The sequence below is a fragment of the Chelonoidis abingdonii genome, chromosome 9, assembly GCF_003597395.2.
Source record: "Chelonoidis abingdonii isolate Lonesome George chromosome 9, CheloAbing_2.0, whole genome shotgun sequence".
Lineage (NCBI taxonomy): Eukaryota > Metazoa > Chordata > Testudines > Testudinidae > Chelonoidis > Chelonoidis abingdonii.
The window spans coordinates 41,806,308-41,818,584 of NC_133777.1; the positions used below are offsets into that span (position 1 = coordinate 41,806,308).

A 12,277-nucleotide genomic window follows, 5' to 3' on the forward strand; every position below is an offset into this window, starting at 1 on the left:
GTAGCTTCCTTGGAGGGAAGTTGGGTGGTGTTTCATTATACTGGGTGCATTTGGAAGCTTTATAAAAAGCTTGTCTACATGGGGAAATTGACCAGAATAGCTATTGCAGAAAAGGCTATTCCCAGCAGCTATTCTAGAATAACTGCCTCTGTGGACACTCTGTTCCAAAATAAATGTGATTTTATTCCTGGCCAGAGTACCAGACTCTGCCCCAGTTTACCCCCAGGCTGGAGAGAAATGCACAGCCGTAATACTTTAACTGAGACACTGGGAGGGAATAAGGAGGTGAGATATGGTAACTGACAGACTAGATAAGGTGATTGCCAGAAAATCTTTGCTCTGCACAGGTTAGGAGAATAATTCGCAACAAATAATTTTGTTTGACAAATTGTGCTTCTTTTTCTCTTTGCAAACTGTCTGCAGACAGGTAGCCAAGATCTCAGACTTATTCATTAGTCAGAATCTCTGCAGATTTCCACAGCAACTCATCTTTGGTTGGGAGCTCATTAAGAAGGAGCTCGTTGGGAATATTCAAAATTTGTGCCCTGTTGGGTACTTAAGTAAACACAGGGTATTGTTTCTGCTCCCTGACATGACGAGTTATGTCCTTAACTAACACAAGTGTGAACTGTGACTTTCACACTCAAATATGTCATAAAGAATTTACATTTGACGAACATTCAGTTATTCAAGCTGTAAGATATTTCTCTTCATGTCTCTTCATGCTGGTAAAGCTCGCGTGACAGCATTTAGAGAAATCAAACACAGGAGCAGCAAATGCAGCTGAAACAAACTTGCTTACAAATTCGAAGTAACATTAGCAGTGTGTTGTTTTGCAGGAATTTCTCAGATGGAACGATGATTGTGTTACTGCAGGTCCCATACGCCCCACCTCAGTCCTTGTAAAGTGCCTTGAGACCCTAATTTGCAAGGAACTACACAGATAGGAAGTATTTCTTATTCCATCCATCTTCTTCCCTAACAGGGTCCCCAGAGGAGAAGTCAAAGCTGATGTTCACCATGTACGACGTTGACGGAAATGGCTTCCTCTCCAAGGAAGAGCTCTTCAGGATGCTGAGGTATTTCTCCTGTCCGTGCTGCAGTTGGATAGGTAGTCAGCATATGCCTTCTCAAAAGTGGCTGCTCATTTGAGGTGTTTCAACTTCTGGGGGGTCCAGTGTGAAACCCTTGGGTCCAGTACTCAGAGCTGAGAACACCTGGATGTATCCTGATGCTCTGTTCGGTCTCATCTGAAGTGGCTCCAGTAATGGTGCTGCCACATCCCCTGCAGGGGTCTCTATAACCAGCACCTCACCAGGGCTGCTAGCATATGCTATGCACAGCTAGGCCTGTATTTTCGTCCTCTGAGAGTCAGCTGATTGCTCTGCAGCTCCCAGCTTTGTCCCTTTGCTCTAGGTCATTCATCGAGATCTCCAACAACTGCCTCTCGGGCGATCAGATAGAGCAGGTGATTGCGTCCATGTTCCAAGCGTCGGGCTTTCAGGATAAACAGGAGCTGACGTGGGAGGATTTTCATTACATGTTGCGAGACCATGACAGCGAGCTGCGCTTCACCCAGCTCTGCATCAAAGGTCAGCGTGGTGGGGCACAAAGAGCAAAGAAAGTCCAGGTGACCTTTCTGCTGCACTCAGCTGGGCTTGGGGTGGCTGGCACTGGAGGGCAGAGCAAAGTCCTGTCTTTCCTCCAGCATCTCTTTTCCAGCCACAACCCACAGAGGTGCCATTCGCTACAAGGTGGGGCGGTTGCCTTCTGCTGCAGAGACTCTACATGCTGGCCCTTCTCTTGAGCAGAGCAGGCTGCCCGTTCCAGCAGAGCCCCTGCCAGTCAAGCAGAGAGCCCAGGGGCATGATTGGGGTGTTTCTGGAAGCGCTGTCTCCGTGTCACACGTTTGTCCTTTCTGCTTCCCACAGGAGTTCCTGACGTGTTCAGGCAAAACATGAGCAACCGCGTCTCCTTCATAAACCGGGCCAATGCCAATGGGTAAGTTGAGCCCACTGGCCTGGGGCCTGCCCTTGGCTAGCAGGCAGTGTGCTGCTGCTGCTGCATTCTGTCTTCCCAACCCTTCTCCTCCCCACACGCACACTCAGACTTGGACGCTGCCCCAGCAGGATGAAGGGAGAGAGGGAAGGCAAATGGCTGCTTCTGAAGCTCCAGCAAATGTCTGGGAGCAGGCCAGCTGCAAGCCCAGTAAGGGAGAACACAGCCCCTTCTGTCTTTCCCCTTGACTTCAGCCTCTGCTGGCTGCTGAATTCACATGGTAGCTCGTCAAGAGCCGGATTTCACATGAGAATTCTGGTACAGAACCCGCAGGCTTACACTGCATCATGGGAACGTGCAGCCTTCTGTTCTGGGGAACCCTCTGGCTCCCCTGGCCTGGGGAGTCTGGCTCCTTACACTGCAGTGTAAACATGCAATAACCCAGCCTGCCAGGCTCCTGCTGCATGAGAACCTGGCATGCTGTGGCCTCCCTCAGCCTGCCGGGCTGCTTTCAAAAGGCTCATTCCCTCACATCTGGCTCTGAGCTGTGCTATGCAGGTTATCCACAGAGGCATCTCTGGCATATAAATAGTTCCTTTGGCAGCACAATCCTAACCAGGGAGGAAGCCCCAGCTCGAAACCGTGGCAGAGCTTGTGGAGTGCAAGAGGCCAGGGCTGGGGAAGAGGATGGGCAAGAAATGCGTATGCCACCCCCTCTCCTTGGGCACTAGCCTGAGCCTCTGAGCCAGCTGGCTGAGGGGTTAGGCTCTGGCTCAGCTGTTTCCTGTTTGATGCCTTGCTAATGCAGCTGTTCTCTATGGACGGTGACAGTAAAAAGGGCCCTGGAGCGTCATGTGTATTATGGCTGCACGACTCTGTAGCAGATTGGCTTGGATAATAAAATAAAACACCAGTTAGGGTAGAAAGTGAAGAAGGAATCTGGATCTAGTTGAAACTTCAGGGGCCTGTTAGGAAGGAAGAAAGCAGCTCCCAGTTTTGGCGTTTGGGTAGGATGGCAGCATGGCTTGAGCACCTGCCCTTCCCTGCATGCCACATGCAGCTACCAAGCACCGGTTTCTGATGCCCTTCCCCAGGCTGAGTAGTACCTTACAACAGGGGTAGCCTCACTAATTTCAGTGGACCTGCACAAGGACAAGTGGCTGCGCTGTGGGTGTAAGGGTGTCAGAATCTGGCCCATTGACTGCAGTGCGACTCCAGTCGGATCGGTCGGGAAAGGAGCTGGTTTGTGAGAAAGTGTCCCTCTGGTTGAGCAGCTCCAAGCGAAGCTGGGCCTGGGGTTGGGGGCAGTTCTGAGCTAGGTCGGTCCCGAGCTCCCCTGGGTGGGGGACTTCCCACACATCACCTCCCTGCTTTTGGGGGCCTCTGCTTAGGGTGACCGTATTTCCCAAAGGGAAAACTGGACAGTGCGTGGAGCTAGCCCAAGCCGCTCACCCAAGCCCTGGCCCTCCTCTCCCCGTGGGGCTGGTGTCGCTACTTGCCTGACCTCTGCCTGCCTGCCTGCCTTCCCCGCCCCTTGCGAGGCTGGGGCTGGTGTCACTGTTTGCTTGAGCCTGCCTCTCACCCAATCCCTGTCTCTCCCCCTGCATGGGGCTGCCAAGGGGAAATGGGACAAATGCCCACTCTTGCCAAAGAAGTCTGGACGGTTGAGACAGAGCTTAAAAAGGGGACTGTTCCGACCAAAACAGGACGTATGGTCTCCCTACTTCTGCTTGTTCACCCCAACTCTCTCCCCACGAGTGGGAGAGGGGCAAGGCCCAGACCTATGGCTGTAGTGACATGAAACATCACCCAGGGAAGGAACACGCCCTGCGGCAACATTGGAACTCCAGTGAATTTATTGACCTACCCTCGGAGTTCCCAGCCTTCTGCCCTGCCCTTAGTGCTATCACTCAGGTTTCCTGTTACTGTAATTAATATCCTTTTATGGCTGCCCTTTAAAGCTTATCTTATATGCCTTCATTTAAGGATCTATTTATTTGTTGTTATAACTCTGGCAGCTGGCATCACCGGACACATTTGCATTGTCTTACTGCTCTCATTCATTAGCTGTATCACAGGAGTGAGTGGAGGCGCCAGCCCAGCCAACGCGCTAGCTGCTGCACAGACACATAGCAAAAGAGTCTATGCCCCACAGAGCCTACGCGCTCAGTGGCATTAAGGAACCGCGGGGTCCCTGTGGTTCCGTGGCTGATCTAAGCCCTGCTCGCTTGCAGTCAGCTGGAATTTTGCACTCCATCTGGTGGGGGGAGTGCTGCACTTGTTGAATCGGGAGCTGACGATTGTTCTTTCTAGGGCAACATCTCGCCAGCCACATTTATACACCGAGGCCCAAAGGACGAAATATGAGCGGAGCAAAGTTCACCAGAAGATCCAGCAGTTCAAGCGTTTCATCGAGAATTACAGGCGCCACATTGCCTGCGTGGTTCTGTTCTCCGCCATCACTGCCGGCGTGTTTGCGGAGAGAGCATATTGTGAGTAGTGTAGAGTATCTCCTGCTGACGAGGCAGCCCAGAGTGCCACCATCCAGGGAGGAGAGAAGCAGGAACATGTCCTTCTGGGGAGTGCGCCGGGAGCAGAGCCCTGCGTGCTAGGCCAGCATGATGTGGGGGTGATGGGTTGGGAAAGCGAGGGGAGTCCATGAACCAGTTACACACTCACACACTGACATCAGAATGACAAGGAGAATGGAGGTCCCGAGCCAGACTCTAGTGAGACTTGTCCCTGTTGCCCGCAGTGCAAAGGGGCCTGGCTCTGGCCATAAGCAGCTGGCGTGGCATTCTTTCCTCTGGCATAAAGCTAGCAGAGCTAGTTCCTGTACCTGCTGCCCCCACCTTGGCATGGAGGGGCATACCAGGGGCAGATAGGGTACATGGCAGAGCCCCCCTCCACTCCGCCAGTCCTCCCCTGGCATGGCATTCCACTAGTATCTCATACAGTGGGGGTGTAAGTTCAGACAGGCCCCAGGCTGCTCTACATTATGGTAGGGGTCAGGATGGAACCGGCACAGCCTGGACCTCGGAATCAGAGAGTCATAACCAGCCTCCCACTAGCCCACCCTTGCATTCCTGCTACCCCTACCGTTGGAGAAATGAGCTGGTTTCTTGCCCCTCTATTAAGGATACACAGAGAGGGAGTGAGCTCCTCCCCTGCACTCGCTTGTGCTCACCCTGTGTGTAACCGCCCTGCCCCGTTTTGTCCCCAGACTATGCATTTGCATCGCCAGCAACAGGAATTGCAGACACCACATACGTGGGCATCGTCATCTCCCGGGGGGCGGCAGCCAGCATCTCCTTCATGTACTCCTACATCCTGCTCACCATGTGCCGCAACCTCATCACCTTCCTGCGCGAAACCTTCCTCAACCGCTACATCCCCTTTGATGCCGCCGTGGACTTCCATCGCTGGCTCGCTATGGCGGCCCTGATCTTTTCAAGTGAGTTGGCTACTTGGGGGCAGGGGTGGAATCCCCCTGGCCCTGATACTGACAGGGAATGAGACATCCTCCAAAGCCAGCTGCTGTGTATCCTGCACAGCCAGAGTCGGACACAGGCCATGCTGTTCGGGACTGACCAGCCCCCTAGACAGAGACAGAGATACCCGGGCAAACATTGCAGGCCCCACTGCATTGCAAAGCACTCATTGGTTGCCTAGCTCCGGCCGTGTGTTTGGGTCTCTCAAGCACAGCTATATGATGGCGCATGACCATGTATTTGCTGTCTCTGTGTCCTGCAGTTCTCCACACTGGGGGCCATGTAGTGAATGTCTATATCTTCTCGGTCAGCCCACTAAGCATCCTGTCCTGCCTCTTCTCCAACGTCTTCATGGATGATGGGTGAGTGTGTTTTGGAGGCCCTGCCCTGGGCAAAGCACAACTGTTTGAGTAGCAGCTAGGTAAGAGCATGGATGAAGGACAGTACGATGCAGAAGGCTGAGCTAGATGGCTTGAGAGATCTCGTCCAACCTGCCTGGGAGATGATATCCTTAGGGAGACTGCAGTCTGTGGATGGCCACCATCCCCAAATGGCGATGTTAGAGGCCATTTGTGGAGTGGAAAGCCAGTTGGTGTTTGGTGTGTTCTGTGGAGAAGTTTGTGATCAGATGTCAGAGGGTTAAGTCATCTCTTTCTTCTGTAGGTCACAGCTGCCCCAGAAGTACTACTGGTGGTTCTTCGAGACCATCCCAGGTAAGGGTGACCATCCGTGCATGCCAGGCATTCGGGGGGAGGGGGAGTGTCTGCATAGGTCCCCCACCCACCGCCCCAGTGGTTCCAAGTGAGGGGTGGCTCTCTTCTTGGCACAGGCTATTCCGGTAACCCTTTGCCTTCGTTCTTAAACCCTCTTTTTGGCAGGCATGACTGGGGTGCTGCTGCTGTTGATTCTGGCAGTGATGTATGTGTTTGCTTCCCACCATTTCCGGCGCATCAGCTTCCGGGGGTTCTGGATCACGCACCACCTCTACGTGCTGCTCTACATCATGGTACGTGGATTAGTGTCCTGCTGCCCGGCTTCACTCTGCACTAATCCTAGCTGTTGGGCACCAGGCCTGTTTTGTCCCTGGTGCAGTGTGTTCCTCACAGCCGTCAGCAAGGAGCTGGAGGGACGTACAGGGAGTGGATGGGCTTCTCAACCAGTCTGTTACCTCCGCAGATCCTGTGGGGGTGAGCACAGTGTGCAAACCTGTACTCAATAGGTGTGAGTTCCTATTATCCTCCTCTCACTGCAGGACCAGAACCGGGAGGCGGAAGGGGCTGCTGAGCAGAGGGGAGGTGAATGTTTTGTGGACTAGTGAGGACTTGGAAGAATGAATGTTATTGGTAGCATGGAGAATATGCTTTAGTACAGGAGAGAGGTGCAAATCCACTCAGCATTCAGAGTTTGTAGCATGGCACCATGAGCCACCAAGCTGCCCTGGTTAGAAAGCATGTGCAGGTGCTGGAACCTTACAAACAGAGAGAGTGCACGTGTGGCAGACAGTGGGTCCTAGTGGGTAAAGCATGGGCCTGAGACTCAGGAGACCTGGGTTTTAGTCTGCACTCAGCCACTGGCCTGCTGGGTGACCTTTGGCAAGTCACCTCCCTGCTCCGGGTCTGTTTCCCCATCTGTAGAACGGGGCTGCAAAGAAGTAGGGATGATTATTGTCATAGCTTACAGCTGCTCAGGGCTCCTCTACCCTAGCCTTACTGCCCACTGGGTAGCTTTGCCATCGTGCTGCTCCATGTGGGGCACGTTAACACCGAGCAGTTTCCTGTGCTGAGTGCTGAAATCATGGGTGTGCTTGGCATTGTGTTCCCAGGTCATTATGCATGGCAGCTATGGCCTAGTCCAGCAGCCCCGCTTCCACATCTATTTCATCATCCCAGCTCTCATCTACGGGGCAGATAAGCTGATCAGCCTGAGCAGGAAGAAGGTGGAGATGAGTGTGCTGAAAGCTGAGCTCCTTCCTTCAGGTACAGTGAGGACGGCTCCTCGGGGGGGGGGGGGTGCTAGTGTATCAGGAAGTCTGCATGACCCTTCGCAGGCATGGGGGGTATATCTAGCTTTCTCAGAGATTTGGAGCTCTTAGTGTCCCTGGTTAGCCGCTTTCGGCTGGCAGGGGCAGGCCAGTATCCCTGGGTAAGTCTCTGCTGAAGTCTGAGGCCATCGGACACGGCAGTGGCGCTGGAATGTATGGCACCATGCTGCTGCTGGAAGAGGAGAGCCGGGTGCGCCCTGATGTTGGTGCACCTTCCAAGCGCTGCGAATGTGGTGACTCGCTGCCCCTCCCAGTGCCCTTGGCTGGCAGGGGAGGGCGTTACACCTGCCTCACAGGGTGGGAACTGAGCCCCAGATACCTGCCTGACTAGGATCAAAGCTACCAATGGGAAAGACTTTCTAGAAAAGGAGAAACCAGGCCAAATCACCTATTAGAAACCTCCATCTCCTGGTCCCTGTTGGAGACCAAACCGTGCCCAGTGACAGGAGCAGACACAGGCTCACAAGGCTGCCAGGAGCCTTCCTCTGGCGTTGCCCTCCCGGCAGCCTGCTCGACTGCTCTGCCTGTGGGGGCTCAGCTCTTCTCTGCTGGGAGCGCCACACCACTTTTCACCGCCACCCAGCCGGACTCTCCCTGCACCCTATCTCAGCCCTCCCTTGCTGTCCGGCTCCCGCCTGGGGCCTGGTGGCATGGTGAGCTTTGGAGCATCTGTTCTGTGCATGTGCAGCTCCCATTCAGGAAGGAGCTACGTGCAGCAGCCTTGCGGCTCAGACCAGGGGGAAGTTGATTTTACAGAGCAGGCAGCTGTTCTTTTAAGAAAGATGCTAAGGAAATCTTTGCCCTTCTCTTAGGCGTTACTTATCTCAAGTTCCAGCGGCCGCAGGATTTTGATTACAAGTCCGGGCAGTGGGTGCGAATTGCCTGCCTGTCGCTGGGGACAAATGAATACCACCCCTTCACCCTGACCTCTGCACCCCACGAGGATGCGCTGAGCCTGCATATCCGAGCTGCAGGCCCCTGGACCACCCGGCTGCGGGAGCTGTACTCCCCTGAGATTGTGGCTGAAATCGGCAGATATCCCAAGGTACAGCCGGGCGTTTCCTCCCCTGTGAGTCTGGGGATGGGCGAAAAAGCCACATCTCTGGAGAGTGGAGTCCTCTGAGCACTACAGAGCGCCAGCACCTACTGTGTGGGCCAGGAGGAGGGGAGCGGAGAGCTCAGGTTCCCTAGATCTAAGCCTCTGGCTTAGCGCACCTAGATTCTTTGGAGCCACAAGTCCCTCTCCTGGCTGGCTGACCTAGTCCTTCATCCTACCCCGGCCGCTGCGTTGGTTTCTATTACCACTGGCTGTGTGTGGGACGGTCCAAGGAAACGTAGCCAGCCTGGCTTCTGTCTGCCTTAAGTGGGCATCAGATATCTCCGGGCACTGCTTGTAAAATGTCCTCTTCCCTCATCCTGGGGCACTCTGCACTGTGCTAGCTGGGTCTGCTCCCTGAGACAGCAGTGTGGGCAGGGCAGCTTTGCTAACTGCTGGATCCTTTCCAGCTCTATCTGGATGGGCCGTTCGGCGAGGGCCACCAGGAGTGGAACAAGTTTGAAGTCTCTGTGCTGGTGGGAGGAGGCATTGGGGTGACTCCTTTCGCCTCCATCCTCAAAGACCTGGTCTTCAAATCCTCGGTCAGCTCCAAGATGCCATGCAAGAAGGTGAGAGCCCACAGAGTGTGACGGACTCCCTGGGCCCCTCCTCTCACTGTCCTGGTTACATGGGAGGAACCTCTGACAACGACAGCTCCCAGACAGCTGCAGCGCGATGTCCCCTGGCCCTGCGCACGTCTCTGGGACCCAAGCCATTCCCTCAGAGGCTCTGAAACGCTCACTGACCAGCGCCATGAGCTCTGTCCAGCACTCTCAATGTGCCCCCTCTGGGCTGCCACCTATCACCTCCCTTAGCGCAGAAATTTTACCTTTCATGGCCAATCCCGGTGGGACCAGCTATGGAGGTCCTCAGGGTGGGGCCAGCTGTGGGGACCTGGGGAATGGGGGCTGGCTGCAGGGGATTCTCTGGAGTAGGGGCTATCTGCAGGAGACTTGGCTTGGGGTCACTGGGGCCCTGCTGGTGAGCCACTTCTCTGTGTGCTCTCAGATCTATTTCATCTGGGTGACACGGACCCAGCGGCAGTTCGAGTGGCTGGCTGACATCATCCGCGAGGTGGAGGAGAACGACCGGCACGACCTGGTGTCTGTGCACATCTATATCACCCAGCTGGCTGAGAAGTTCGACCTGCGCACCACCATGCTGGTGAGTGCCCTGCACCAGGGCTGCTGCTCTGTGCCACGGGGAGGTCTGGGTACGGGAGAGGGCAGGGCCAATTTCACCTCCGCCAAGACTGGGCTAGGGGGGCAGGACCCAACTAAGAGAGAGCACAAGGTGATTAGCCATTGCCCCAGTGCCGCTCTGGGCTGGGCCCCTCTTCTCTGTGGTGGGGCAGCCTCCCCCGTGTCATGTCCCTGAGTCCAGTGCCAGTCTGTGCTGGGCCTGCCCCCCGTGCCGTGTCCCTGCCCCCCGTACCGTGTCCCTGGTCCCCGTGCTGCTGCACGCTAGTTCGGCCCCTCTGGGCCACGTTAGAGCTGAGAGGCCCTGCCCCTGCCCTGTCCCCTCCCTGACCCATGGCGCCTTTCTCCTTTCAGTACATCTGCGAGCGGCACTTCCAGAAGGTGCTGAACCGGAGCCTGTTCACAGGGCTGCGCTCCATCACGCACTTTGGGCGGCCCCCCTTTGTGCCCTTCTTCAAGTCCTTGCAGGAGGTGCATCCGCAGGTCAGTGCCGGCCGGCCCTCACCCCCACCGATCTCTGCCAAGCAAGGGGTGTAGAAGCTGGCAGCTGAGCAGCGTGTTGGGGGGCACCCGGGGAACCCTGTGTTCAGCACTGGGAGCTCCAGAGGGCCAGGAGGAAATGTTCCCAAATAGCCAAAGGGTGAGGCTGGGCCAGTGATTGCCTGAAGCCTTGCCAAGGGAGGGGAGAGGTGTCTGCCAGTCCCACCTACAGGGAAAATGGCAGCCTCATGCCAGCTGGCCCAGGCTGATCCTGCCACTGGCCCATGTTCCCTCCTGACCATTCCTATCGGGCAGATCCCAGTCCTGGCACCAAAGGTTTACAAAAATCTGTGAGCCCTGCCCCTGCAAAGCAAGAGCCAAAAGCCTTTGGAACACAGGCTTGGCAGCCTGGCACTCAGCCAGTGATCCCCAAAGTGCCTAGGGGTGATGGAGGCCAGTGAAAGACCAACATGGTCGAGGGCTGCACGCACAGTGTGCTCTCGCCTTGGGGCAGAGACTGTGCACACCCCATCGCTGGGAAAGTACCAACAAACTCAGCCACGCTCACAGCAGAGCCGTGAAAATGCCTGGGGAGGGATTGATGGGTGAGGGAAGCTGAGAAGAGCCAGCTCTGCTGTGCTCTGCAAAGGGAGACGAGCCACGGCCTGCATGTGTGCAAACACGGGGCAGGATGTCAGAGGCCCAGCTGGAAGCAGTGGGATGAAATTAACTGATGTGTCTTGTGGCTGACCAGCAGGCAAGGCGGAGGGATGTGCCCAGCTGTGGGAGCCCCATTGCTTGGGGATTGTGAAAACTAGGCAAAAACAGTAGCAAGTGCCCAAAGGGGACAGTCCCGCTCTGAGGGGGATGGGACGTGGTACTGCCCAGTGCACCACTGATGGGTGAGGATGTGGTTGCAGCGAGCCTTCTGGCGCTGCCAGTGGCTGAAACTCCAGCTGGGGTGTTTGAGACGCTCCGGGAAAGAGGCTCATTGTGAACAGAGAAACAAACGCGGCTTTTGTTTCCCCCATCTCACCGGAGAGGTCGCGGCTGTTCCTAAAGGGAGGTCTCTTTGGGGCGTGTTCATGCAAGGTGCAGGACAAGCAGGTACAAGTGCACTGGGCTGACGGTGGTGTGACCTGAGGGCAGAGCCTGCCCTTAGCATGTGTGCACACGGGTCAGTTCCTGGACTCAAACCAGGGAGGCAGCTGCCAAGAGAAGGGAGGTGTGAGCTAGGTGGCCCCAGCATCCCACGCACAGTGGGTGTAGAGCCACCCACCCCTCCTGCTGGTGGGAGGAAACCAGAGCTGGCACTTGAGGGCAGCAGGGCGAACCACTCCGAGCTTCTGGCAGAACTGAGACTGCTGGTGTGACAAGCCAGGCCAGTGCAGGGGGCTGGCTGGGGTAGCCCTTTGCTCTCCGCAGCTCTGTTACTTGACACCCCTGCCTTTTTCCTGCGTCCCCAGGTGTGGAAGATCGGCGTGTTCAGCTGCGGCCCCCCGGGGATGACCAAGAATGTGGAGCAAGCCTGTCAGCAGATCAACAAACTGGACCAGACCTACTTTGTGCATCACTATGAGAACTTCTAACCCCCCCACCCCTACAGACACACAGCCCTGCCCCAGCGTGAGCACTGCTCCCTGAGCTGCCATGGGGCCAGCTGCTCTGTGAACTAGGCGCTTCCAGAGTCCTGGGAAAGGTTCCCTGCCACTTTTCAGATGGGAGCTGCTGGCTGTCCATGGCACATCCCCCGCACAGCCTCACGGAGATGCCCTTCTGGAGCCGCACTGTCCCAGGAGGGAATTGCAAGGGGCTGGAGATCTGCACTGCATTGGCAGCAGGTTCCTGGAAATCACTGCCCAGCGGAGAGCGGCTTGGCCTGTGATTTATGGAAACCCCAATGGCAGCATAGCCAGCCAGCCAACGCTGCTCTCCCATCCCGTGGGGACGTACCAGATCCTGGCATGCATGT

General features: G+C 55.8%; 1 protein-coding gene across 1 annotated transcript in view; it reads left to right on the forward strand.

Moving 5' to 3' along the window:
* The window catches only part of LOC116827174 (dual oxidase 2-like), a 34,675-nt gene extending 22,696 nt beyond the window's left edge, over positions 1 to 11,979 (forward strand). The window contains exons 19-32 of the mRNA XM_032784507.2: positions 986 to 1,079; positions 1,417 to 1,592; positions 1,932 to 2,001; positions 4,312 to 4,490; positions 5,222 to 5,452; positions 5,752 to 5,851; positions 6,153 to 6,202; positions 6,368 to 6,495; positions 7,312 to 7,465; positions 8,343 to 8,575; positions 9,037 to 9,195; positions 9,635 to 9,790; positions 10,180 to 10,308; positions 11,772 to 11,979. Of these exons, the coding sequence (XP_032640398.2) occupies positions 986 to 1,079; positions 1,417 to 1,592; positions 1,932 to 2,001; positions 4,312 to 4,490; positions 5,222 to 5,452; positions 5,752 to 5,851; positions 6,153 to 6,202; positions 6,368 to 6,495; positions 7,312 to 7,465; positions 8,343 to 8,575; positions 9,037 to 9,195; positions 9,635 to 9,790; positions 10,180 to 10,308; positions 11,772 to 11,894 (1,982 nt within the window). The 3' untranslated portion in view covers positions 11,895 to 11,979. The remainder of the gene's footprint in view (positions 1 to 985; positions 1,080 to 1,416; positions 1,593 to 1,931; positions 2,002 to 4,311; positions 4,491 to 5,221; positions 5,453 to 5,751; positions 5,852 to 6,152; positions 6,203 to 6,367; positions 6,496 to 7,311; positions 7,466 to 8,342; positions 8,576 to 9,036; positions 9,196 to 9,634; positions 9,791 to 10,179; positions 10,309 to 11,771) is intronic.
* The last annotated feature ends 298 nt before the right edge of the window (positions 11,980 to 12,277 follow it).